Source organism: Plasmodium coatneyi, chromosome 12, assembly GCF_001680005.1.
Source record: "Plasmodium coatneyi strain Hackeri chromosome 12, complete sequence".
Taxonomy (NCBI): Eukaryota; Apicomplexa; class Aconoidasida; order Haemosporida; family Plasmodiidae; genus Plasmodium; species Plasmodium coatneyi.
This window is the reverse complement of record NC_033567.1, coordinates 1,623,166-1,646,906: the sequence shown is the minus strand read 5'-3', so window position 1 is coordinate 1,646,906 and position 23,741 is coordinate 1,623,166. Positions and strand designations below refer to the sequence as shown.

Genomic DNA, 23,741 nt, shown 5'->3' with positions numbered 1-23,741 from the left:
TATGAATAGAAAAATGTACATTTTCCTACGCACAGAAAGCGTTTGAGATGCTTATTAACAATTATTCTGTTCATACGCCGAGGGAAAAAAAGGGACGCAGTTTTTTTTTTTCTCAGTACACAAACCACGTCCGGGTGTTTTTACCTAGCCACGTATTTTCCATATGGTTACTGCCTATACCTATGCGAGAGGTTATGCTTGCTAGATAGGCCTAATCGCGTGAATGCTTAAATGCCGATGTCGGATTGAAAAGAAGGAAGTAAAAACTGGGAACGCCCTTACAACACTGTATGCGAGTGCCCAGTTTTCTGCCGAAGCTTTCACGTGCGCCTTACATATATAAGTATGTATGTACTTTTGTGCGTGCGGTGTAGTTATCACAGGTCATAAAACTCTGACAACTCTGATAACGCTAACAACCGTAGTTCGTTATAAAGAGAAAAATGCATGCACGCACAGAAGCGAACGTGAGTATGTAGATGTGAAGTATACATATGAATGTATCACATTGTTGCGTGACCTCTGGTGGGTAATTTTTTTTTTTTCCTTTCCCCGCACCCCCAAACATATTGCATGCATTATTTCTTTGCCGTGTGTGCTGTACCATTTTATCATTACATAGTGGGAGATCAAAGGAGAAATATAAATAGTGGAAGGCAGTTCTAGTGCTCACTATTTTGGGTGACTCCCCCTTTTCTTTTTTTTTTTTTTTTTTTTTGCGCACATTGGGAAACTCCACAGAGGGAGGAAATAAATGAAGTGCAGATCCAAAAAACAAAGCGCAGAGTTAATGTGTTGAAAAAGCATAAACACATTTTCGTTGATTTGTAAAAGGACATAATAACTCGTGTGCACGGGTACTTGGATATTTGTATGCGTAGTAAAATATGCAGACATTCCAAAAACCGGAGAACGCTCTGAAGAGAGCAGAAGAACTGCAGTTCATTGGACAAAATGAAGACGCCCTCCAAATTCTTCACGCAGCCATAGGGCACAGAACATTTCGACTACAAGGATGGCACATACTGCAAGAACAAATTATGCTGAGGTATATCGAATTCTGCCTATACCTAGAGAAGTTAAGCTTAGTAAAAGATGGCTTGCATCAGTATAGAATTATTTGTCAGCATGGAAACATTGCATCGTTAGGAAAAGTGATCACTGATTTTAGAGACAAGGCTGAGGAGAAAGTTCGATTGGCCAAGGAGAATATGAACCTAAATAAAGAAAAAATAGAACAAGATGAAAGCAACGTTGATTTTACAGAAAAAATTTTAATATCCTCCTTGGACATTGAAATATCGGGAAAGTATGAGAGGAAGTTGCAAAATTCGTTTAGGATATGTATGGAAACGTATAAGATGATTTTGGAAATATTGAGGGCCACCCCCAAGTTGGAGAAGGCTTACCATGAAACGGCAAAAAAGGCTCTCATTTTCTGTAAAGAAAATAAAAGATTGACAGAATTTAAAAAGCTAAGTGATTTGTTAAGGAATCACTACAATTTAATTTTAAGGGGAAAACACAAACCAGAATATCAGTCTTTACTTAAAATTGAGTACCACCTAGAAACAAAAATAATTCAGTTGGAAGCGGCGTGCGAACTGGGTATGTGGAAGGAGGCATCAAACATTGCAGAGGATATTTACAATTTGAATATGCACGATTATTTTTATCGAACGCTGAGGGCTAACATCGTAGAGGCGGAAGCCGCTGCCGCAGGGGAAGGTTCCACGCGTAAGGCAGACAAAGAGAAGGGGCCTTTAAAAAGCGATAGCAATGAGGCTAACAAAAAGGGAAAGGATGAAAGCAAACAGGAGGAGGAGGGAGATTCATCTAACGTAGAAAAGAAAGATGGAACGAACGAAACGAAAGATACCAAAGTGGAAGGTGCACACACCGTTGCACATGTAAATGAAAGTAGCGGAAATGTAAATTATGCATTAGCCAAATCGAGGGAAAATTTAAAAAACTGGATTGGAACGTTTTACCAAAGAATGGCAGATATCCTATTTGTGTACGATAGCGAACTGTTTCATGGCCTGGCCTGGTTAAAGTACTGTTTCCACATTCTAAATTACAGTAAAAACATCCCAGAGGAGGAGAAAACCTTCATATGCACGAAGGCCGTCTTAGCTGTCATATCCATTCCGCTAGTTGGAAATAAAAAGAAAAATGAAGATTATGCCAAGATATTTGAAGCACATAAGAAAATGTCCCAGTTGTTAGGCCACACCAGCGTACCAATAAAGGAGTCTTTAAAAAATGGACTAAAAGTAAGAAACATTATAAGTTATGCGGATGAAAGTGTGCAGAAGTTGTATTCCCTGGTGGAAAATCAGTTCACCCCGTTAAGCTTATGTCTAGAGTGCGATGTGCTGCTGAAGGAGTTGGAGAATACGGAGCATAAGGTGTACATAGGCAAAATTAAGGAAGTGATTTTCCACAAGTTAATTTTGCAACTCTCCAAGGTGTACAGTCATATTTCCATCGATTATTTTATCGAGAATATTTGCCCTGAATCTTTCATCCCATGGAATGAGGCAGAAACGATGTTAGTCGACTTGGTTTATCAAAAGGAGATAGAAATGAGAATCGACCTAATTAAAAAAGCCATTTATTTTGGAGATAAGGAAAATACAAACAGCAGCAAATTAATCAAGGAGTCACTGACAAATCTGTACCATGAATTACAAACCGGTTTGAAAATGATAAACGAAACGATTTCCATCGAAAATGAAGTGGAGCATCTACACATGAAAAAGCTCACGTATGAAAAAGAATTTGATATGCTAGATAGAGGTCACCATAAAATAATGAATTACGAAACAGCCAACATTGAAGATATAATCGACAATGAAGTTTTTGAGGATAAACCAATTGAAGACGAAAAACTACTCAAAAAGATTTACGACAAAATTGACGAAGAACATCACAAGTTCCAACTGATAAGTGAAGAAAACAGCAGGAAGAGAAAGGAGCTACTGAGGAAGCAGAAAGAACTAGAACAAGCACAATTAAAATTGAAGATGGAGAAAAAATTACTAGAAGAAAAATTAGAAAAGGAAAAAAGAGAGGAACTAGCCAAAAAAGGAGAAAAACTAAGAATTAAAGAAGAAAAAACGAAGAAAAAATCAGAAGCAGCTGAACAAATGTTAAAGGAAATTAAAAAATTATGTACTAACAATACAGGCAAAATTTTAATGAAAGGAAAATACCTTGACGAAATTACCATTGAAGATATACTTAACGGTTACGTAGATTTTGAAGATATTGAAGAGGCACAAGAAAAGTTAAGACTAAATGAAAGGAATGAAATTATCAAAGTTAGGAAAATGGAATATAAAAAAGTGGATCATTATTTTAGAGCTTTAAGACAAGTTGAACTGAGCCATATGAACAAATGGATAGCCCTCGTTTTCCAGGAGGACACAGAAATTTTGCTACAGGAACAGAAAGCAGCGGAGGAAGAACAGAAAGCCGACTTCGAAGCTGCACTCAAGGAAAAGGAGGAATACGTCAAATTCTCCAAAGATATTGAAGAATTTACCAAGAGCGAAATGAAAGATAGAATTGTGGAATTTGAAAAGAATTTGAAAGATCAGAAGAATCGCCTACATCAATTACTAAAGGATGAAAAGATCCAAAGGGCAAAGGACAGGAGAGAACAACATTTAAGAAAACTCAAAGCGGAAGAAGAAAGGAAAAGAAGGGAGGAAGAAGAGGAAAGATTAATGAAGGAAGAAATGGAAAGGAAAAAGAAAGAAGAAGCCCATAGGAAGAAACTTGACGAGATTAGCAGAATTCAAAGGGAAAGAGACTTAGAAATTGAACAACAACTCTTAAAGAGAAAAGAAGAATCCAGAAATGGAGATAAATATTATAGGAAATCTTCCTACGAAGAGGACTTCGCATGGAAAAGGGGTGATAATAAGGCAGGCTCCCAACATGACGAGGATAATAATTATAAACGACTCGACGATGCGCAGGATAGCTCCTACATGGATAGGTCGGACAGACGTGAAAGGAGAGATTGGTCAAGCAGGGACAAGGAAAGAGACAGAGAACGGGAACGCGAACGGGAGAGCGAACGAGACAGGATGTACAGAAAAGATAAGGAATACAGGAGAGACAGGTCGAAAGACAGAGAAATGGAGAGACCTAGGGACAGAGATAGAGAATACCGAAAGGAAAGGGATTACAGGGCAGACAGAGACAGAGAATATAGAAGTTATCGAGATAAGGAAAGAGACAGGGACAGAGACTACAGAGGAGACCGATATAGGGACTACAGAAGGGACGATTACCACAGAAGAGATAGGGATTATAAAAACGACCGAGATGATAAACTAGACAGGGACTATAAAAAAGGTGAAAGAAGTGGCAAAAGCGAACAGGAAAGGAGAAGAGACAAGGACGAAGAAGAATATGAAAGAAACGATTCGGACGTAAAGAAAAACCATGACATGCATGACGAAGGGGATAGTGCAAAGGTGGAGAAAGGCAAAGAAGGCCACTCAGATAACGATTCTGACGGGGCCAACCACCATCATGTGAAGGAGAAAGAAAAAATGACCAACGGGAAAGATATAACAAAAACCGAACAGGTGAAGAATGAAGAAGGTTCCGATGGAGGCGGGGACTTCACTGTATTCAAGAAGAAAAAAAGAGGCTTTATGAAATTCTTTTGAAAGGCGTAAAGTGAAGTGATCACATAAATGTAGCGGAAGCATCGTAGGTGTATTGCGCATGAACTTACGCACGTGAATGTATGTATTTATATGTATGTACGTGCATATATGACCTGCCTGTGCGTGTGAAACCGGCGCTTCACCCCCATGCGTTTTCCTCCCAACACGTTTGCATTGTGTGTCCCTAATGGTGACCCATTTGTGTGAGAGGGCACGAATGAAGATGTGCAAAACATGCAAGCAAGCTGCCCCATTTAATGCGTGACACGCCAACGCGCCTGCACACCCACATAGAAGTAGGACGGTTCTCCCCATCATCGAAGCCGAAGGAAAGAAGGTGCCCAGAGTCCCTTTCGCAGATATATATATATCACCCCCTTTCCATCAAATTATTAGTCCCTCGAAAGTTTTAACATATATAATACGCTTACTGTACGTGTATATAAATGCACAAGTGACTCGTGGGTATGTGCCCACGTGCATATAGGCCCACTCCCTGCCACTCTATTTGAATTGTGTTTACAAAGGAAAGCGAGCTAAACAGAGAACAACAAAGATGACACACGGGCGAGTTCTCCCTGTTCAGCTCTTCTTGCTTCAGTTAACTTCTCTCCCTATAAAATATATATATGCATAAACCTTCTTGTATATATAAAAAGTATGCTACCCCCAGAAGTAATTTACAACTGCACAAATGTTGCACCTAACGTCATTTTTTCTTTTATATATATAAAGATGATAAAGAGAAAAAATTTTCCCATCATTACAATAATTTTCACCCACCCATATTTTATTTCCATACATGCATGTTTGCATGTATTATGTTACATGTACACACACATGCTTCTCCAACCTTTGTGTATATGCTTATGTTCACCCTACATTTTTTAAAAAGACATATAAAACGATTTTAAACCAAACCAGAATAAATACAATAAGAGGCTCTAAAAGGTGAAAAATTGACCTCCCTTTGAATGGTCTACCCATGTATATTATTGTATACGTGCGAAAATCTGTCCACGTGGAGGTATTTGTACTTATTCGTACTACTAATATGCACGTAACAGATATAAACCCCTAGGGGCTAATTTTTGAAAATGGCGCACGAAAAGAAGTTAAGATCCTCGAATGTTTGCATACGATTGTTTTCTTTCCCTTCCGCAAGGTCAATTTTAAATGGCCTCCTTTTCTTCTCCCTTGTCCCAAAATTGTTGGTATCACTTTGCCATTCTTTTGATAATATTTTGCGTTTTTTTTTTTTTTTTTCTGTTCCAACGGCGTTCTGAAGTAAAAAAAAGCATGCCATATTATTTTATATATATATTTTTTTTTTTTGCGGTGCACGAATATGTATGAACATTCGTTGATATGCCCACGCATTTTCCATAATTTCATTTTGCCATTTTTTTTTAACGAACATTTGAATGAACAGGAGTTATGCGCATTATTAATGTCCCCCCTATCTCATCATTTTGCGAGTTATAGCAAAAAGCTTAAAAAGGAATAAGGCATACTAAATTGAAAAGGAGCGTGGTTAGAAGTTCAGCGCAGAACAGGGTTGAGCGAAGAAGAAAGAGTGGAGAATAAGAGAAATAGAGACGCATACAAGCATAGAAGTGTACCAAAGGAAAGCCCCAAAAAAAGCGAAGAGAAAGAATGGCAGGACAATCTGAGAAAAAGCGACTAAAAAAAGCGAGCGCATTCATCGTATATGCCTCCCCCTTTTTTACTATTTTTTCGGTATAAAAAAAGATACACATGCAAATAGCCTGAAACGTGGGAAATTGGGGAACCAGCGACCGTTCTTCACACGATTAAGTCATACAACCACGTGATGCGGGTTGCTATTTATTGCTTTGTTCGTTTAGCGTCTTTCATCCGTATAGCCACATATTTATATTTTTTTTTTTTTTTTCCTCTGCAGTTGATTTATATTATATTCGCCTATTATTTCAGATATAACTTAATTACAAGAAATATTTTCCTTTTGCACTGCCTGCTTTTTTTTTGCTACTACTATTCAATAAAGAATATACACTATGGGTTGACCAACGGATTAAATTTTACGTAAGGAGGAAGCGAGCGAAATGAAGATGTGCATACAACTCAATAGAATGAGCTGCACCCCCGGAAAAGACTGAATGCTTCATTGCATGGTTGCGAAGACGCCATGCAGATGGACAGCTACCGTCTAATGGAACCTGCAATATTGAACGCACATTTGTTAGCTATCAAAGGAGTACATAATAATTATATGCAGTTAAAAAATATATATTTTTTTTTTTCCCATTTCTTTTCCCCCAGGTACTACACAGACGTTCTGATTTTGTCCTTCGTGATCAACTTGGGCCTGTTTTACTCATTTAAATTTTTTTACATCTATATCGTTATACCCATATATGCAATATTCAAAGTGCTTAATTTTATTTTCACGAATTTTTTGAGTTCACCGGTGAGTTATTTGTGAGCAGACGACCAGAGGGGAGGCATTAATGTTTATTAAAAAGAATGTATGCCACGTACGAATGTATCATTTTCTGCACATTTTTTTTTTTTTTTTTTTTTTTTTTTTTCCATTTAGTTGGGCGCTGTCGATTCATCAGGGAAGGAAGATAAAGCGGAGAAAAAAAAAAACAAAATTGTGTATAAGAAGGTTTATTAAAAATGAAATATGTTTCCTTTACGTATGGCTCATTAGTTAATATTCGACCAATTTAAGTAACACATCATAGCTTACGTGTGCTTACGCATGTACATATATGTCTTATTTTCTTTTTGTTTTTTCCCAAGCCAAGTTTATTAGATTTAATTTGCAACACAATATCTTTTTTATTTTTCTTCTACAAATTGTATTAACAACTCTTTTTTTGAAACAATTATGAAGTATTTATTACCAGTTGGTGTAAAACGGTATATGTAACAAAGGGGAAAGGATTTCACGCAGGCCTCTTCTTTTTTTCCTTTTTAATGGGCACTTTAGATAACTCTCACTTACCCCAATTTTGTGTGCAACTGGGAGGATCGAATCAGCGGCGTGGAAAAAAGAAGGACGCACTAAATTATACAGCTAGTTGTAGACTGCAGTAACAACCTTGATTTCTCTTTTTCATATTTTTTTTACGCTTTTGAGTAGCTATACTGAAGAGAAATTGGGGTGGTTTTCTTCCTTCACCGACCCTTATAAAGCAGTAAAGAAGGAGGGGGGAAAGGGGGAAATCATCCCTACTTTGTGATACTGGGTGAACAATTTTTTTAACAAAAAGGATTGGAAGTCCTGATGGAACACATGACGTGGGCATATTGTGGACTGTCAAAAGGGTCACTTTTGCACGCCGATTAGCTAGCATTTGTTTAGTTCCCAGCGCAGGTTACATTTCCTTCCTATTTATTTCCACTTGCACAAGGGGGCGGAAAAAAGAAAAAACAAAAATTATTTTCCCAAAACCGCTTTTCCTCACAGCACACTCGTAAGAATACGTATTTGCATTGTTCGTAACACATAAGGAGAAAAAAAAAAAAAAAAATTCGGACTCAAGTGAGCCAAGGGGTCCTTCAATCAATAATGTGCACAACGCGGGGAATGCTTCAACGCAGTTTTTTATTCTTTTTTTTTTTTATTTCACCTGGGATTTTCTCTTTCATATGCGTGTGTTTGTAACTTGTGCGTGTTCAGCTTATGCACATTTGTGCGCATTGTAGGTATTCTTTTTTTTTTCTGAGATGTGCTGTGCTGTTATGACCATTTCCTTTTCATGTACTCATTCCACGTTGTGCTGCCACAGATGTACCATTACGAGCGCGCAAAATGTAAATGGTAAGCCTTTTTTTTTTCCAAATTAACGTGAAAATTGACTAGCATAAAATACATTTGGTTTGAAAAAACTTAAATTCTTTTCCCTTTCCTCATCTGTGCATTCGAATGAGAGAAATTCCCGTTGCGCATATAACATTAACGAATTCGTTTTGAGTGCATAAAGTTGGGGGTTATATATTTTTTGGTTTTCGCGCTCGTTACGGTTTGAATATTGTCAGTACGTATATGTATGCACGCAACATACGTAGTATACAATACATTCGCATCCCTTGTGTGGCATTTTAACAAGAGCTTAATTTCAAACTAGGAAAAAAGCAATTCTCTTTGGAACAGCGCAAACTGCTTTATTGGTTCCCCATCTAAAATGCAATTGAGCGAGCGCGCACACGGGTAATGTTTCATGCTTTTTCAAACCTTTAATTTTTTTTTTTTTTCCCTTTCTAGCTTTTTTTCAGCATATGTTTAAATGCTCGACCGCTTTTTCGTTCCTCGTGTGTATTCCCATCTACGTTTGCCCATTTCACTCGTTGTAAGGGATAGGGGGATGCATCATCCCCTCCGAAGTTAACATGTCCCCTGGCACAGTTGCTTTTGTTGGCATTTCTTGCAAAACGATTACCTTTCCCCCTTCCCTCTTTTGATCCTTGCACGTCCGTTTTTATGTACGTATATGCCTTCATATATATACAGGTATATATGTAAAATTAAATAACGTGTGCCTGCTCCCACCGAAAGATTAAGGATGCCAGATCTATACTTCCTAATAAGATGGTTATGCAAAGCAATTGTTAGCTCCCTGTTTGGAGACGTGAACGTGATAAACCCAGAAAATGTCCCCCTGTACGGATCAGTTATATTTGTGGGAAACCACAATAATCAATTCATTGACGCATGCGTGTTAGTAGCAAACATTCCAAGGCAAGTCAAATTTATTGTGGCGGAAAAGTCTATGAGGAGAGCTGTCATAGGGAAGCTGGCAAGTATTATAGGATGCATAAGTGTAAAGAGACCAGAGGATTTAAAATTCAAAGGAATAGGACACGTATGTTGGGTTAAAGGGGATAAGAAAATCAAAGGAATAAACACCAGGTTTAAGTTAGACGTACAAATAGGGGATAAATTACTAACACAAAATAAAATTTTTCCAGTTACGAAAATTGAATCCGAAACGGAGCTCATTATACAAGATGCTATAGACATAGAATGTGAAGATAAAAAAAATGGAGTTCCTTTTAAAATTATTCCAAAAATTAATCAAACAGAAGTTTACAATTTAGTTACGAGTAGCTTAAAAAATGGAGATACCATTGGGATTTTCCCAGAGGGGGGTTCCCACGATAGAACAAATTTATTGCCATTAAAACCTGGGGTTGCCATTATGACGTTATGTGCATTGGCCGATGGGGTAGAAGATGTATCCATCATTCCTGTAGGGTTGTCCTACTCGAAACTCTACCAGCTGCAAGGTTGTGTTACTCTATTTTATGGAAATGCAATAATCATTTCGCAGGATCTGTGTAAAGATTATAATAATAACCATAGAGAAACCATATCCAAAGTTCTTAGCAAAATTGAGGAAGGAATGCGAAGCTGCATGTTAACCTCCAAGGATCATGAAACATGCAGATGCATAGAATTGTGTGTAAGTTTGTACACCCCAGAACGAATGACAATATCGAAAAATAAAATTTACAATAATTTACAGCTATTTTGTAAAATGTTTTGGAAATTTGGAAACTCCAAAGAAATTGAAAATTTAAGTTATGAATTGAAATGCTATGAAAAATTGTTGGAGGCAAATAAAATAAATGATGATGAAGTATGGATGCTTAAACAGTCTACGTCAGCAGCTACGTTAACATTTATTGAACACATTTGTAGTTTAATTTTTTGTGTAATTTTTGGTATGACTTTTTCTCTCTTATGGTTACCCCTGGTTGCTATTTCCATTTATCTGGCAGAGAAACATAGAGAATCTGCACTCAAACATAGTAGAGTAAAAATTCAAGGTTGTGATGTGGTGGCTAGCTACAAGGTCTTAGTGCTTCTAGTTCTATTACCAACTTTTAACATAATGTATGGGTTAGTGTTTAGTTTATATCTCTATCAGTCATGGTTAAAGAGGATCGCATTTGTAATTTTAAGCATGTGTATATTACCCATTTGTTACTATATCAATTTAAATTATTCAGCTCAAATTCCTAGTCTTTTAAGACAAATGAAAATACTTTTAAAAGTTATTTGCGGCAAGATAAATGTCTGGAGAGATAACGAACGGGAACTTATAAGCACAAGACATGAACTGCAACTGAAGGTTCGTGCCTTGGTGTCAAATTTGGGTCCAAAAGTGTCTGATGACTTTCTCGAGCAACTCTACCGAAATATTCCCAAATTTGTCGTTGATGCGGACACCAAGCGGCTTATTCGGGGCAAAGACGAGTGGGTACCCATTCTTCGGCGCTCTCAGTTGGAATACAAGGAAGAGATTCTCTAGCGCTTGTGTAGTGCCTATCTGGTTGTATATACACCCTGGCGTGTATGCCACGTACCCATGCTCGCATGCAGGTATTATACATTTGCAAACCCGACGGGGGAAGAAGACAACCCCGATGATAAAGTGGCGCCGCTTGGTTGTTCTGATGTTTCATACAACACGCGGAGGTCACATCACGCCTACGTGCCCCTGCCTTTATTTGTGTAAATAAACCCTTCTTACCTTTTGTGTGTATCTTATGTATGTACCCTTGTTAACGCAGGCAGGCACGTGACGTATTTAGCCCCAAGTGTACATCAGCACGGATATTATTTCACATTCCCTTTGTTAGTTTTTAAAAAATATATTATTTATGTATAAATGCATGGTTTTATGTTCCCACGCGAGAAGGTAGCCGCGCTGATGATCCAATTTGCCCATTTTACTTCACTGCATTTTATTACGCTCCATTTTATTACACTCCATTTTATTTTCCCTCCTTTTTTATGTCGAAAGGGTCCTGGATGTACAGCATTAAAGTTACGCGTGAGTATTTTAAAATTATACATTTGTTTTTTGTTTTTTTGTTTCGTCTTTCGCATTTCGCACGTTGCATTTATCACGTTGCGTTTATCACATCACATTTAACTCTTTGCTAATCTCCCTTACTCACTTTTTCCCCATTTCGCCTTTTTAATTTTTGTACGAACACACAGTACACACATGTGTAACAGCCAAATGACGTATACACCAACATACCTTAAAGATATGCCGTTGCATTTGTCCATGTGTAGATGGTATAAAATCTGACCAAGGAAAATAATTTCACTCCGATAAGTGTAGCCTAACGTAACAATTTTAAAATGCTTTTTCAGTTTTGGGGGGTTTAAGATTTAAACTTTATTTTTTCGCGTTTTTGGCTTCCCGTATCTGCTAGCTCAAACTTGCCAAGCAATTTTCATCAGGGAGGAAATTTCCATTTTTTGCACCAGGGAAGAATATAAAATGAAGCATGCGTCGTCACGTGTAGGGCATGTACATTTTTAGCAGTACACAAAACAAAAGGATAAAAAAAAAAAAAATAGTACAAATTAAATTACAAGATTATTTATAAAAAGAAAAAAAAAAGGCACCCACAAAAATGTTACAAAAGGGTTAGCCACTTTGTGGGCACGCGCCGAGTCATACGGCACGGCTGTATCATTAATTAGGAGTACACCTATGCGTAGGAAGAGGCATAATATATGTCCACATATCCACGATATTACTCACAATGCGGGAGGGTTTTTCCGTTTATTGGATTCGCGAAGTCGTCGCAAAAAAGCATGTTGCATACATTGATGTTTTATCAGTTGACCCAGCCACGCCCCTTTTTTTGCCTTTTTACCCATTCTTTATTTTCCCCTTCTTAAAGATGCTTGCTAAGAGGCTGGAGGAGCGAACGAACAACGCATAGACAAACATGAGAAGCAAAGTTACGAACGAATAGACAGCTCTGAAAATCGAATTGTAACGCTTCTCTTCGTGAATCACAGGTTTGTCCTTGAGATTATCAAAGATATATTTCATCATGTGTTTTTCCTTTTTTAAAAAAGTCTCTTTTTTTTTTTTCACGAGGGTTAACAAATTAACCAAAGCTGCGTCGTTATCAATTTCAATTCCTTCATTTATGACTTGTATAGATTTGTCATATTCGCCTAACATAAAATATCCTTTAGCTAATCGGAAGTATATTTTCACATTTTTTTTATCACTTTCTTGAGCCATAAGGGAATATTTAACACATTCTGAGAATTTACTTAATTTCATGAACCCCTGAGCAATATTGCTACAGTAGGTGGCATGTAATTTTTGGAATGACTCCAAACGTTCACTGCTTAGTTCTTCCTTTTTGGAAAGAACATAATTGATAGATCTTAGTCCTCTTAGCCAGATTTGAATAGCCCCCTCGTAATCGCCATATTTATATTTTGCATTTGCATCATCCCTTGTTTCTTTTTCATTTTCGCCTTCTAAAAATTTGTCATCCATCGAATCGTTCGGTAGTTGTTTTGGTTTGTCTTCTCCATCGGGGGGGGAATCATTTATTACCGTCTTCTCCTCCTTATCTTTTTCCTCCTTTGTATTGTCGTTATTATCTTGATTTTCTTTTGTGATTTCATTTTCGGATGGAGACGATTTGGATAACTCATTGTTTTCACTTTCATCACATACGTCTGTGTCTACATTTTCGTTGTCGTTATTTTCTGCACCCTTTGCGTGGTCGTACTTGTCGCTGCTTTCGTTAAAATTGCTTAGGCTATTTTGTGTGCTGCTTCTGTAAAGTGAGTCCATTTTTATTTTCTCAAAAAATGTACTCCGTCCTTCTTCAGATTTTTTTCCGTTTTTTTCCTCACAATTTTTATTTTATCATTCATCAGAGTAATTGTGGTAGGAAATATTCCAAAAAGTTGAAAATGCATTTGGGGATTTTATGCACCCCTACTCGTCCCCTCTCTGTGCGTGTTTTTTTACTAAGGGGAAAAAATGTTGTTTCTATTTTTTTTTTTTTTTTTTTTTTTTTTTTGCGTGCTGCTTTTTTGCTCTATCCCGTATTTCACTCTACTTTAACATTTCGACGTTATATGCGCCCATATTTCCCCTGTGGCGAAGGCCTCAGTTAGGGAAAGCTGGGGAATAAAACGAAGTAGAACGAAGTAAAATGGAAGAAATGGAAAAAAACGTGTATTCTTAAGCTAGTTGGTGCTTCCTCCTGTGCACTTCCAACTTACGCAGCTATTTCCACTTTTTAATGAAATCCGCCCTGCACCCGTGGTTTTTCAAACGCTTTTTATTATGCGTTCATGTGAAAAGGCTCAAAAATGTGATGGCGCAATGGCAACGGGTATGCAGCGTTATAGTGCTGAAATGTACGTGGTAAGCGGTAAGGCTGACCATCAAATGGGGGGAGATTCAATGTTATAGCTCAGAAAAATGAAGTGCGTAAAATGGGGGGATTGGCACGACACTGAGAGTTGCCCACCAGTTAATTTGTTCGTTCGTTAGTCTGCTGACGCGGTAAAACTGACGCTTAGTAAATTCTTAAACTGCCAAATGTGTAAACTCGCAAATATGTAAATGTTACTTTACGGTTAATCCCTTTATTTTTTTTTTCCTACCAACGGCACCTCGCCATAGAACCCTCTTTAATAAATCACACCACGCAGAGCATTTTTTTGTAGTGAGAAGGTCCTACTTATTTTTGCAAATACGTGCGTTTCTCGTTTACTGACTTAGTAGGCCTTTGAGGAATGCCTTCGTTGACCTCTTTGCGAAAATTTTGCGAATTGTTAATCGTAAAATGAGTCATGTAGAAGCGACTAAAGAAGTGCACTTATTTCAAGTCTTAACCGAAACGAAAGAGTGATTTTTTTTTTTTTTTTTTTTTTTTTTTTCGCAAATTGAGAAAAACATAATTTTGTAGGGGAGCTATATACCGCAAGGCAAATAACGACGCATGAAGGGTGGGCATACAAATATAACATATGTGTGCATGCCCATGTAGATGTTACCTTAACGCATGAAGATGCACCCTTTTTTAAGTTAATTTAAGTTAAATTAATTTAATTTAATTGCGGTATGACGCTGGCAACCGTGAGTGAAAGCGTCAAACGGCGACAAGTCATTTTTTCTGACTGAATTGCACCCAGTAAAAAATGAATATTACGCAAAGGTGGAAATAAACTTAAGGGAAAATTCGGCATTATGTGCCGTTCATATAGAAAATAAGGCACAACGCGATGGTTTAACTGAACTGTTCGTGAGTATCATGGTATGTACCATTGCGCTAACAAATGAGCGTATATACACGCTTAGCAACCATGCAGGTTTACTCAGAAATAGTCGTAGGTATCTAAACACTTGAGACAGTCGGTCAACTTTATCTTCTGTTCATAGTCGTCTAACCCCATGTCCACCAAATTTTTTATTTTGATCATCGAAACGTTCGCTAGGTTATCTCCGCATAGTAAAATGTCCTTCTTGTTGAACATCCTTCGGGGGAAAATGGGGAAAAAGGAACACGCGAATGGGGTGCAGAATAAGTACACAGGATGCTCTACACCGGCTATGCCCCGCGTATACACTTTGGGCACACTGCGACTCTTACTTGAGGCATATAATTTTAGACGCCTCAACCACGTTGGGGTAGAAAATGATCAAGGGGTCCTTGGACAGAAAATTGAAGTCCCATAATTCCACACGGCCATCATCCGAGCAGCAGAAGAAGGATGTGGAATTGTTCGGCATCCTGCGTGGCAAAAAGGGCAAGGGCACAATGTACACATGGTGTTACATAGAATCGTCAGTTGTGCGTAGAGCAAACCTATTTATATATGCTCGCGCGTCTGTGCATTTTTCGCATGGGCAAATAACCGCATTGCGCTTATACAAGCATGTTCGGTAACCATAGTATATCGTTGATGGAGCTGAATGAATTCTTGGACTTAAAAGTGGTGATTTGCTTATTCGAGAATTTGTGCCACAACTTTACTGTGCAGTCTTCCCCCGCACTTAGGAAAATGTCGTGGTCGAATTTATTTATTTTTATTTTGTTTACAGCCCCGAAATGGGCTACATAATAATTTAAGTACGACTTCTGATAGCAGCTATTGCACCTGTATATTATTCCATTCTTTGAGCCTAAATTGGGTTAAAGCAGAAATGGTGGAACTTATTTCGAGGTGTGCTTCTCTCCGGTATCTGCACAGTTTGTGCAAATGATTATTGTCCCATTGTGGGGTCATATGACCGATTCACGTAGCAAAAGGGTGTATGGACAAAAGAACTTATTCAGGGGGGTATTTTATGTAGAATCTCCGGTACACACAATAAGATGCATGAAATTTAGTGTGTTTAAAAAGATCCACCCAAGTATCAACACTTGTGCTGGTTCTCTTCTTCTGTGTGCAGTACTTACCGAGGTAGTAGTAAGAGTGTGTCGGCTTTATTTTTTTGTCAATGATGTTTTCCGTAATATTTTTGTAATGGTTTAGCAGTTCTTCTTCCCTAGATATGCGTTTCACATACTGTTCCCCGGTAGGATTTACCATTGCCGCAGTTTCGTTGGCCCCTTCTTCATGCGAAGGTGTATTGTTTGGCAAGTCCCCGGTCAATTCCTTAATATCACCCTTTTGAATGTTCTCCTCCGAATTGTCGTAACGTATTTGCTTCTGGCCCAGCTGCTTTGCATCCTCCCTCTTTATCGTGCTGATGATAAAATCTTCATCGTGGTTCATGTAATTATCTATGTCAATGCAAGTTAGGGAAGAGTTAAAAGGTTTATTTGACAGGTTCTTATTTTCAAATACTGATGATAGGCCTTGAAACAAATCATTTTTTTTATTCTTTAGGTATAAAATTTCTTTATTTTTTAATTCCTTTTCTATAGTCCACTGGTACACATGTCCATTTTCATGTGCAGAGTAGAAAATACTTTCTTGCGTATTGCTTGCCATGTAGTTACTTTTGAAGCATATGTCATATATGGGTTCATAACAGTTATCGTGATAACTTTTTATGCTAGTAGATTTTAGAACAGGTAACTGATCACTACTTCTAGTGTCGTAAATGTTGATATGTCCATTGGACAAAGTGGCAACTAGCAGATTGGGATTATTGTTAGAGTACATAATTTTTAGCACACTTGAATTTACATCATACAACCTTAGTGGGTACGTTGGGTTGATGTAACTAAAAATGGCAACGTTTCCTTTGCTATTTTGGAAGCTTCCAATGTCTAATGTGCTCGAATAGCTAGCTGTTATGTAGTCTTCATAAAATTTGTTCGTATCTATGGATGTCACTATTTTTTCTAATTTGTTATAATGAAATTGGAACAGCTTATCAATGGAAATATTTTTGATGTATTTTTTTCCCTTCATTTTATACAGGCGGTTGCTATTATTCGCCTTCCCATGTGTGTCCCCCATTTCTGTATATTCCCCCATGTAGCCATTGTAATCATTTTGCATATCATCTTTGTACGTGAAGTCATCGTCATCGTTATATATGAACATGCCGTCATCTTGTCTCACCTCCGAGACGAACTTTATCCTGTTCCCTCTGATGGAGGTAAACTTCTCTTTTTTCCTTAGCACATATGATATTTTTTTTTTTTCGATGTTTTCTTTTTCCAAAATTTGTTTTTTTTTTTCATCATTGCAGTCATTTTTTAAAACATCATCTAAAATTAGCGTGCTGATTTTTTTTATTTTATCTTCATTGCTTTCTTCATTTGCAATGATGTCGAAAATTTGGTGGTCTCCCTCGGTTTTGCCATCTTCACCTTTATTCGGTTCATTTGCATTGCACACTGGTTCGGGCGCATTTTTATCATCTACCTGTTTTTCATCTGTCTTTTCTGTTTGGTCTTCCGCTTCATTTGACACCTTATTGCGGACTCCTTTTCCCGTTCTTTTTGCTACCTTTTTCCTGATTTGTGTCCTCAACTTTCCAGCTGAAATTTGTCGTCTTATATTTTTCTTCTTCCCCTTGGACAGAACAGCTACTCGTTTGAGTAGGTCCAAGTGAGTAGCCCACTGGGGTGCTCCCTTCAGGGGGGGTGCACTTATCTCCTCATGCATCTCTTCCTTACTAGAAGTATCAACGCATTTGTTAATTTTGTAAAAGTTAATTGCCTTTTTCAAATTCATTTTTATTTTCATCCTGATGATTGTCTTTTTTCTCTTGTAGTTAATGTTTGGATTTGTAAGTGCATCGTAGTTCTCCCCGTCGAACATTTTCACTTTGTTATTTTTTCTCTTATCATTTAGGTAACTCAAGTGGATGTTCTTGTATAGCATTTGCTCGTAGTAGTACACATTTTGTACTACGTATTTTTCCATATTTTTTAATATTTGCACAAAGGATCTCTTGTTTAAATTTTTTTTCTGGTTGTTTATTTTCCATGGGATAAAATTTGCGCTGTCTTCAATGTCTTCTGGTCTTTCCAGGGACGCGTCCGTTTGCTCCCTTTTCTTCTTTATTATCGACTTGATTAGATATTCGTCCTCGCTGAAGCTGCCTTTGAGAATGGGAAGCGAAAGGGGGAACACGGGACGCCCGAAATGTGCTACGCGCATGTAACAAGCTGCGTGATGCATGAGGGGGGAGGGTTCCCTCTTTTCCCCATCAGCCCAGCACACACCCAGCAGAATCTGTGATTGCGTAGGTGGGGAGATAGACCTATCTAACATGAGCAGCGCGTCACACAGAGGGAGCGCCGCACCACAGAAGAATTCTCCTTACTTGTTAAAAATTTCATCGTTTTCATATTTTTAAATTTGCTCCTAGTTCTGAATGTTCTACTTTTATTTGACAAAGTTCGAGACATATTTTTGGTGGAAAAGAGAGTATTAAAAAGGGACGTATTATTTTTCTTGGACTTATAAAACGATTTAGGTATGATCGTCGTCTGCTTGTTATCTACTACATTCTTATCAACAACCTGAACCCACATGTTCTTTTTCAAAATGACTCTTTCGTTAATGTTTAGCGAGTCTCCGTATTCATCCATGATCTTTTTTAGCTTCTTATTTCTATATTTCAAAAATTTCTTGTGCAGCAGCTCGGATCTGTACGCACGGAGGGGGAGAACAAGTGGGTGCACTTGGTGAAGCAGCGAAGTGACAGACTTGATTTGCTGCTTCCGATGCGGCTTTGAATCGGGGAATGTGGTGTTTCATCATTGCTCAGGACTTCCTAATTGCCTAATGCAGAGAAGCCCTTAGAGTGGTATTTTTTTTTTTCCTGTTAACACGTCCGACGGGTTCCTTATGGTCAATTTGTGCAGTTCGTGTAAATTCGTCTGGGAACTTTTGTTCTGTTTGTTGATGGTGGAAACAAAGACATCCTTGTTCTTTCTGAACACATTTAATGTCTGCATGGTTTTGTTTATGTAATTGCTTTCGTCATTGTTGATCAGTTTTTCATATCTTTGGTTTTTTTCTTCTGTGGCCTTTTTTTCCTCCTCCGTGTCGTTTAGCATATTGGGGATGTTCAGCAGGTTGATCGTTTCTGATTCGCTCAACCGGATTTCTGCGCAGGTGTGTGTGTAGGGGGGAATGTCATTGCACTTCAGAAGGAAGTAGTCAAGAAGGTGCAAAGTAAAGCTCCACAGTAGCAGTGGAGGAGAATGCGCAAAAAATGCTCCAAAATTTGGCGCCCCTCACCCGCAAGTAGGCTGCCAACTTACCATTGTAGGATTTTAAAATGTCCTGTTCGTACTGAGTACCTTTTGGTCCCCCTTCCTGATCTTCTGCTTCAACAGAGTCCTGCTCCCCCAGTTCGCGTTTTGGCTCTCCATCAATTATATCTCCTATGTGATTAGCTTCATCGGTCTCTTTTGTTGTGCTTCCCTTCTGGTCGATCAATTCATTTTTGTCATCGAACTGTTTAAGTAAGTAGTCTGATGAGGAGAAGAGAAGAATCATCACACTTGTCGGTAAGTGGGAGCGGCACAAACGAGAAGATGTAATGACAAAAATATACATGTGTCAATGTATGTATGCATGTGTTGTCTTCGTTGTGTTGCCCCCCTAGACACACCCCATCGATGAAAAGATGAACGAGCTTTACCTATTTGGTCGAAAGATTTCTTCGTTTCTGCTTCTTGAAAATTGAAGTATATCGGCTTGGGCGTTATATTCTTGTTGTCGAGGATTATTTCAATTTGGTCATCTTTAAAAAGGAGCAAACAAAAAGGACACACACCTTTATGTGAATCTTTTTTTTTTTTTTTTTTCATCGTGCACATTTCTGTGCATGTGTGCCCTTTGTTAGTAAATATTCATTTTTTATTTTTTTTACTTCTTTCCGTTCTGACCCTTAAAATCTCCGTTCAGCTTGTTCGACCTATTGAAGCAAATTTTGCTCATGTTGCTTTTGATTTTTTTCATGGTACTGAATCCTTCCTCCATCGTCGCCATGGTTTTAGTCGTTGCTTATCCGGGGGGTGCTGGTAGAAGAGTGTGTGCCTCCGCGCATGCACCTACGTGTGTAGTTACGTATATGCCGCTGTGCATATGTCCTTGTACACATGCTTATGTATACACCTAGTGCACGTTTGGCACGTGGGGAGGGGCACTTTCTGTATGTCTCAAACTGGGAGGGGGGGTGACGTTTCGCCTTGTTATTGTTAAACGTAGGATAGAAACCCTATAATTTGGCACTCAATTCATTCGCTGCTTCTGGTAGCAAATTTGCCAATGTCCCCATTTACCCCTTGGAGGCGTCTCTTCCGTCAAATGAGGCAAGGGCTTAAATGTGCCACGTCGGAATTCACACCTTTCAATTTTCTATACTTCAGCATGCAGGCAACGCGTAAAACGGTCCGAAAAATTACCGCATTTTTTTCTCGTAGCCTTTTTAAATTACCGTGCAATGTGGGAGAAATATGCGGAGGAAAAAAGAAAAAATAACAAAAAGGGGCAGAAAAAATGACAATAATGACAGTAATCACAGTGATGGCGAAAAACTGACGTGAGGGAAGCAAACAAAGCAGGATGTAGGTGCCGAAGCAGTGCAGCGGAAACACACGCGGAAAGCACAAAATGAAAAGTGCCCAAATTGGAGAGCTATCAAAATGCAGCTCTTCCACATTTGCTACACAACAACGGAGAGTAGGAAAAAATGCGAATTTGAATAAACACAGAAAAAAAAAACGCGAATATGATAAACATGCATATGCTTCACGTGGACGCGAACTTTTTCCTATGCGATGCTGTGCGCGCCCCTAACACATGTACGCCGCATCCTGGGAGAAGGAATCACCAAGGTTGGCGACGAAATGTTTGTCTTAAAAAGTGGATTCCCTAAACTGGAACAGGGAAGAACCAGAAGGAAGGGAATTTTTTTCTTCAACACTGGAAGTCAGTCAAATGTCAAATTTCCAAATAAGTCTGGGGACACAAATGAGAAATGCGGAAATGAGTTCCGTTTTGAGGGAAAATTTGTTCCCAATTTTGAAAATTTAAATTTACAAAATTTAAATAACAGGCAAGTGCTATACTATCTAGGATACTGCAGTAAAAATAAGTTACTAAAATTGGACCTCTTAAATTCGACTATGAAAGAATTGCACAGCTTAGTGTTAAATAGTGTAAATTGCATTTCTACTGATTTTCAACAAAATAAAAAAAATATATTAAATCCAAAGTGTTACCAGGAGGGGGTGAAAAACATCTCAAAGAAACCCTTTTTTGACATTCACGATTTGGTAAAGGTTTATTTAAACATTTGTTACATTAATTCATATTTTTTTTTGAAGACAAAGCGGGAAAACGATCACAACAGCAGTTGCTCTTTTTTCCCCCAAAGTTGTAGCCACAAGGATGGTGATCAAAATGGACACATGTTAATTAAAAAGGACACATCCTTAAATGAGAAAAAAAATGTTAACAAATTCCAAGGAAGCGAAAGGAATGGAAACAACGATGTAGAGAACTTACCCCCAAAAGACAACATATTTATATACACGAATATGGAAAACAGGAACGTGGAAGCGTGTAATGAGTTTGTGTGCAACGAACATGTAAAAAATATATTTCATTTGTTGTCCATTTTTTTTCTGCAAAATGTGAACATTCTGAACGACCATTATTTGTGTCGAATTTTTTACGGATACAATAAAAGCAAATTCGTGAATGAGCGATATTTGAACAATTTAAGTTTTGAGATTATCAAAAGGATAAAAAAAATCAGGACGTACCATTTATACTTAATATTGATGAATTCGCACTATCTCAGTTATGTGGACAAAACTTTTGTAAAAATTTTACTCATTCATATTGTTAATAAACTTTCCCAGTTGCCTTGTGAAGCCATGTGCCAAGTTTTACCCGTCGTCCCTTTATTTATTCACTCGGAAAAACTTACCTACAAAATTAATGTCATATATGCGAAGAAAATTGCCAGCTTTAATCAAGTCTCTCATGCTGTTAGCTTGTTTAAAAAAATGGTACAATGGAAAATGATATCCCAAAGAAATATATTCCTCAGCTTTAGACATTTGAATAAATTTATGAAAGTCAGAAAGGGGCCCCTTAAGAGGGATTCCCAAAGGGAAACTTCCCTCCATAGGGGGAAGGCAAAAGAAGGAGGCATCACCCCCGAGCCTCCTTCTCAGACACCGCACGACGAACAAATGATAAACAACGTACTGGCAAACTTCGACCCATTTGACGGGAGGGTAGCACCAGGCGATGATATAAAATTTCCAGTAGGAAACACCTCAAAAGGGGGAAGCAACCTTTCTGAGAATTACACCAATTGTAGGGGGTCCTCTCAGAGGGGCAGTGGTAATGCAGCGTCGGTGGGGGAAATGTTTTCATTTGAACAGGAGCTGATGAGATGTAGCGAAACTTCCCCCAGGGAAAAGAACCCCAGCGTAAAATTTGGAAGTGATAACTCTGGCAGTGAAAACGCCGGCAGAGAACCCCCCCACAGTGAGAACACTCGCAAAGACGAGGCGCAAACGCCCAAAGGAAACAACCTCCTCTTCAACCTAAAACTCATCGAAATGCACCTGATACACGACTTCAAAAATATATACTGCCTTCTCCCGAGTGATTATAAAAACTTCCTTCAAAAAATTCGAACCCTTCCATGTAGCGTTAACAAAAATATGCAAGGAGAAAAAGAAATTTACATTTTAAAGAAATATATGAAAATGCTAAATTATGAATTTATTACATTTGTCCATGGTCCCTACGTGCTGCACATTTGTGACCCCTTCTACAAAATATATGTGGAGTGGGAGAATGGATGGAAATTATACCCACTGTATCAACAAAATGCGGAAAGAAATTTCCGAGAAAATAAAATCAGTCACTTGAGAAAAGAAGGGTTTAGTGAAATTCTCATTTGCCATGATGCCTTTGCGAATTGTCCAAGTGAGGAAGAAAAAATGAACTATCTCAGTTCCGTTTTGCAGCACACGAAATTTTCCAAGTGTAGCCCCATCATTTGTGGGGCGGCCGCGGTTGCACCCCCTTCCGTGGTGACTCCGGAAATTTACCTCTGAATTTTCAACATCGAAGGTGTAAGGGGACAAAAAAAAAAAAAAACCACACGTGACACATTGTTGGGAAACTTACATGCGTGTTACATCCCATTAAACGCATTCCCCATTGGGGCATTTTTTCCCACATTTTTTTTGATTGTACAGTTTCACCGTTACGCTGTTTCGCCGTTATGTTGTTACTCTGTTGCGCTATTTTGCAACTGCTTATGTCGCGCCTTTGCGCTTGTCCTACGTTCATAAAAGCCCTCCCTCCCCTGAGGGGAAGTTTTTGTTTTTTTTTCGTGAATGCTCATTTGGTAATACACACACGCTATGTGATGCTTTTTAAACGAGAAGACTTTGCTTTTCGAGAGGCGTTGCTGTTATAAAATGCGTTAAGCATCATTTGTACCACGTGGACACATGCGTGTACATGGACCAAGTGGTTGGAAAGCATATCCAAGGGGCGTTACCCACACATGCAATATATAAATAAGCAAATAAATATTACAGGCACATACATAAGCGGGTACGTATGAACTATTTTAGTGACAGAGAAACGTTAATAAAAAAAAAATATAATAAATAAACGAATGAAAATAACAAACAAATAATTCAGCTGGGTTTGTAGTTAAAAAGGATTAATCTCCTTTTTGACATAACCTGCTTCGAATTTGTCCTTAAAAAATGTGTAACATATAACGTATAAATTGTTAAAACTTG

The 23,741-nt window shown here is 38.2% G+C and overlaps 6 protein-coding genes across 6 annotated transcripts; 4 read left to right on the top strand and 2 right to left on the bottom strand.

Annotated features, from left to right (window-relative positions):
- Window positions 1-887: 887 nt before the first annotated feature.
- Window positions 888-4,691, top strand: PCOAH_00040330 (Eukaryotic translation initiation factor 3 subunit A; the record flags this gene model as incomplete). The annotated part of the gene is made up of 1 exon (XM_020060821.1): window positions 888-4,691. The coding sequence occupies one exon, from the start codon at window positions 888-890 to the stop codon at window positions 4,689-4,691; it is 3,804 nt and encodes a 1,267-aa protein (XP_019916802.1).
- Window positions 4,692-6,028: 1,337 nt separating this feature from the next.
- Window positions 6,029-7,506, top strand: PCOAH_00040320 (Uncharacterized protein; the record flags this gene model as incomplete). Its single annotated transcript, XM_020060820.1, has 4 exons — window positions 6,029-6,431; window positions 6,616-6,758; window positions 6,996-7,143; window positions 7,273-7,506. 4 exons carry the CDS (start codon window positions 6,348-6,350, stop codon window positions 7,351-7,353), a joined length of 456 nt encoding a protein of 151 aa, XP_019917085.1.
- A 1,741-nt stretch (window positions 7,507-9,247) lies between these two features.
- On the top strand, window positions 9,248-10,999 carry PCOAH_00040310 (Glycerol-3-phosphate acyltransferase; the record flags this gene model as incomplete). Its single annotated transcript, XM_020060819.1, has 1 exon — window positions 9,248-10,999. The coding sequence occupies one exon, from the start codon at window positions 9,248-9,250 to the stop codon at window positions 10,997-10,999; it is 1,752 nt and encodes a 583-aa protein (XP_019916209.1).
- Window positions 11,000-12,361: 1,362 nt separating this feature from the next.
- On the bottom strand, window positions 12,362-13,312 carry PCOAH_00040300 (Uncharacterized protein; the record flags this gene model as incomplete). The annotated part of the gene is made up of 1 exon (XM_020060818.1): window positions 12,362-13,312. One exon carries the CDS (start codon window positions 13,310-13,312, stop codon window positions 12,362-12,364), a length of 951 nt encoding a protein of 316 aa, XP_019916500.1.
- A 1,538-nt stretch (window positions 13,313-14,850) lies between these two features.
- Window positions 14,851-20,626, bottom strand: PCOAH_00040290 (Uncharacterized protein; the record flags this gene model as incomplete). Its single annotated transcript, XM_020060817.1, has 10 exons — window positions 14,851-15,010; window positions 15,126-15,266; window positions 15,424-15,658; window positions 15,936-18,041; window positions 18,266-18,591; window positions 18,775-19,054; window positions 19,212-19,424; window positions 19,595-19,696; window positions 19,842-20,113; window positions 20,393-20,626. The coding sequence occupies 9 exons, from the start codon at window positions 19,942-19,944 to the stop codon at window positions 14,851-14,853; spliced, it is 3,666 nt and encodes a 1,221-aa protein (XP_019916899.1).
- A 109-nt stretch (window positions 20,627-20,735) lies between these two features.
- Window positions 20,736-23,039, top strand: PCOAH_00040280 (Uncharacterized protein; the record flags this gene model as incomplete). Its single annotated transcript, XM_020060816.1, has 1 exon — window positions 20,736-23,039. One exon carries the CDS (start codon window positions 20,736-20,738, stop codon window positions 23,037-23,039), a length of 2,304 nt encoding a protein of 767 aa, XP_019916594.1.
- Between the last annotated feature and the right edge of the window lie 702 nt (window positions 23,040-23,741).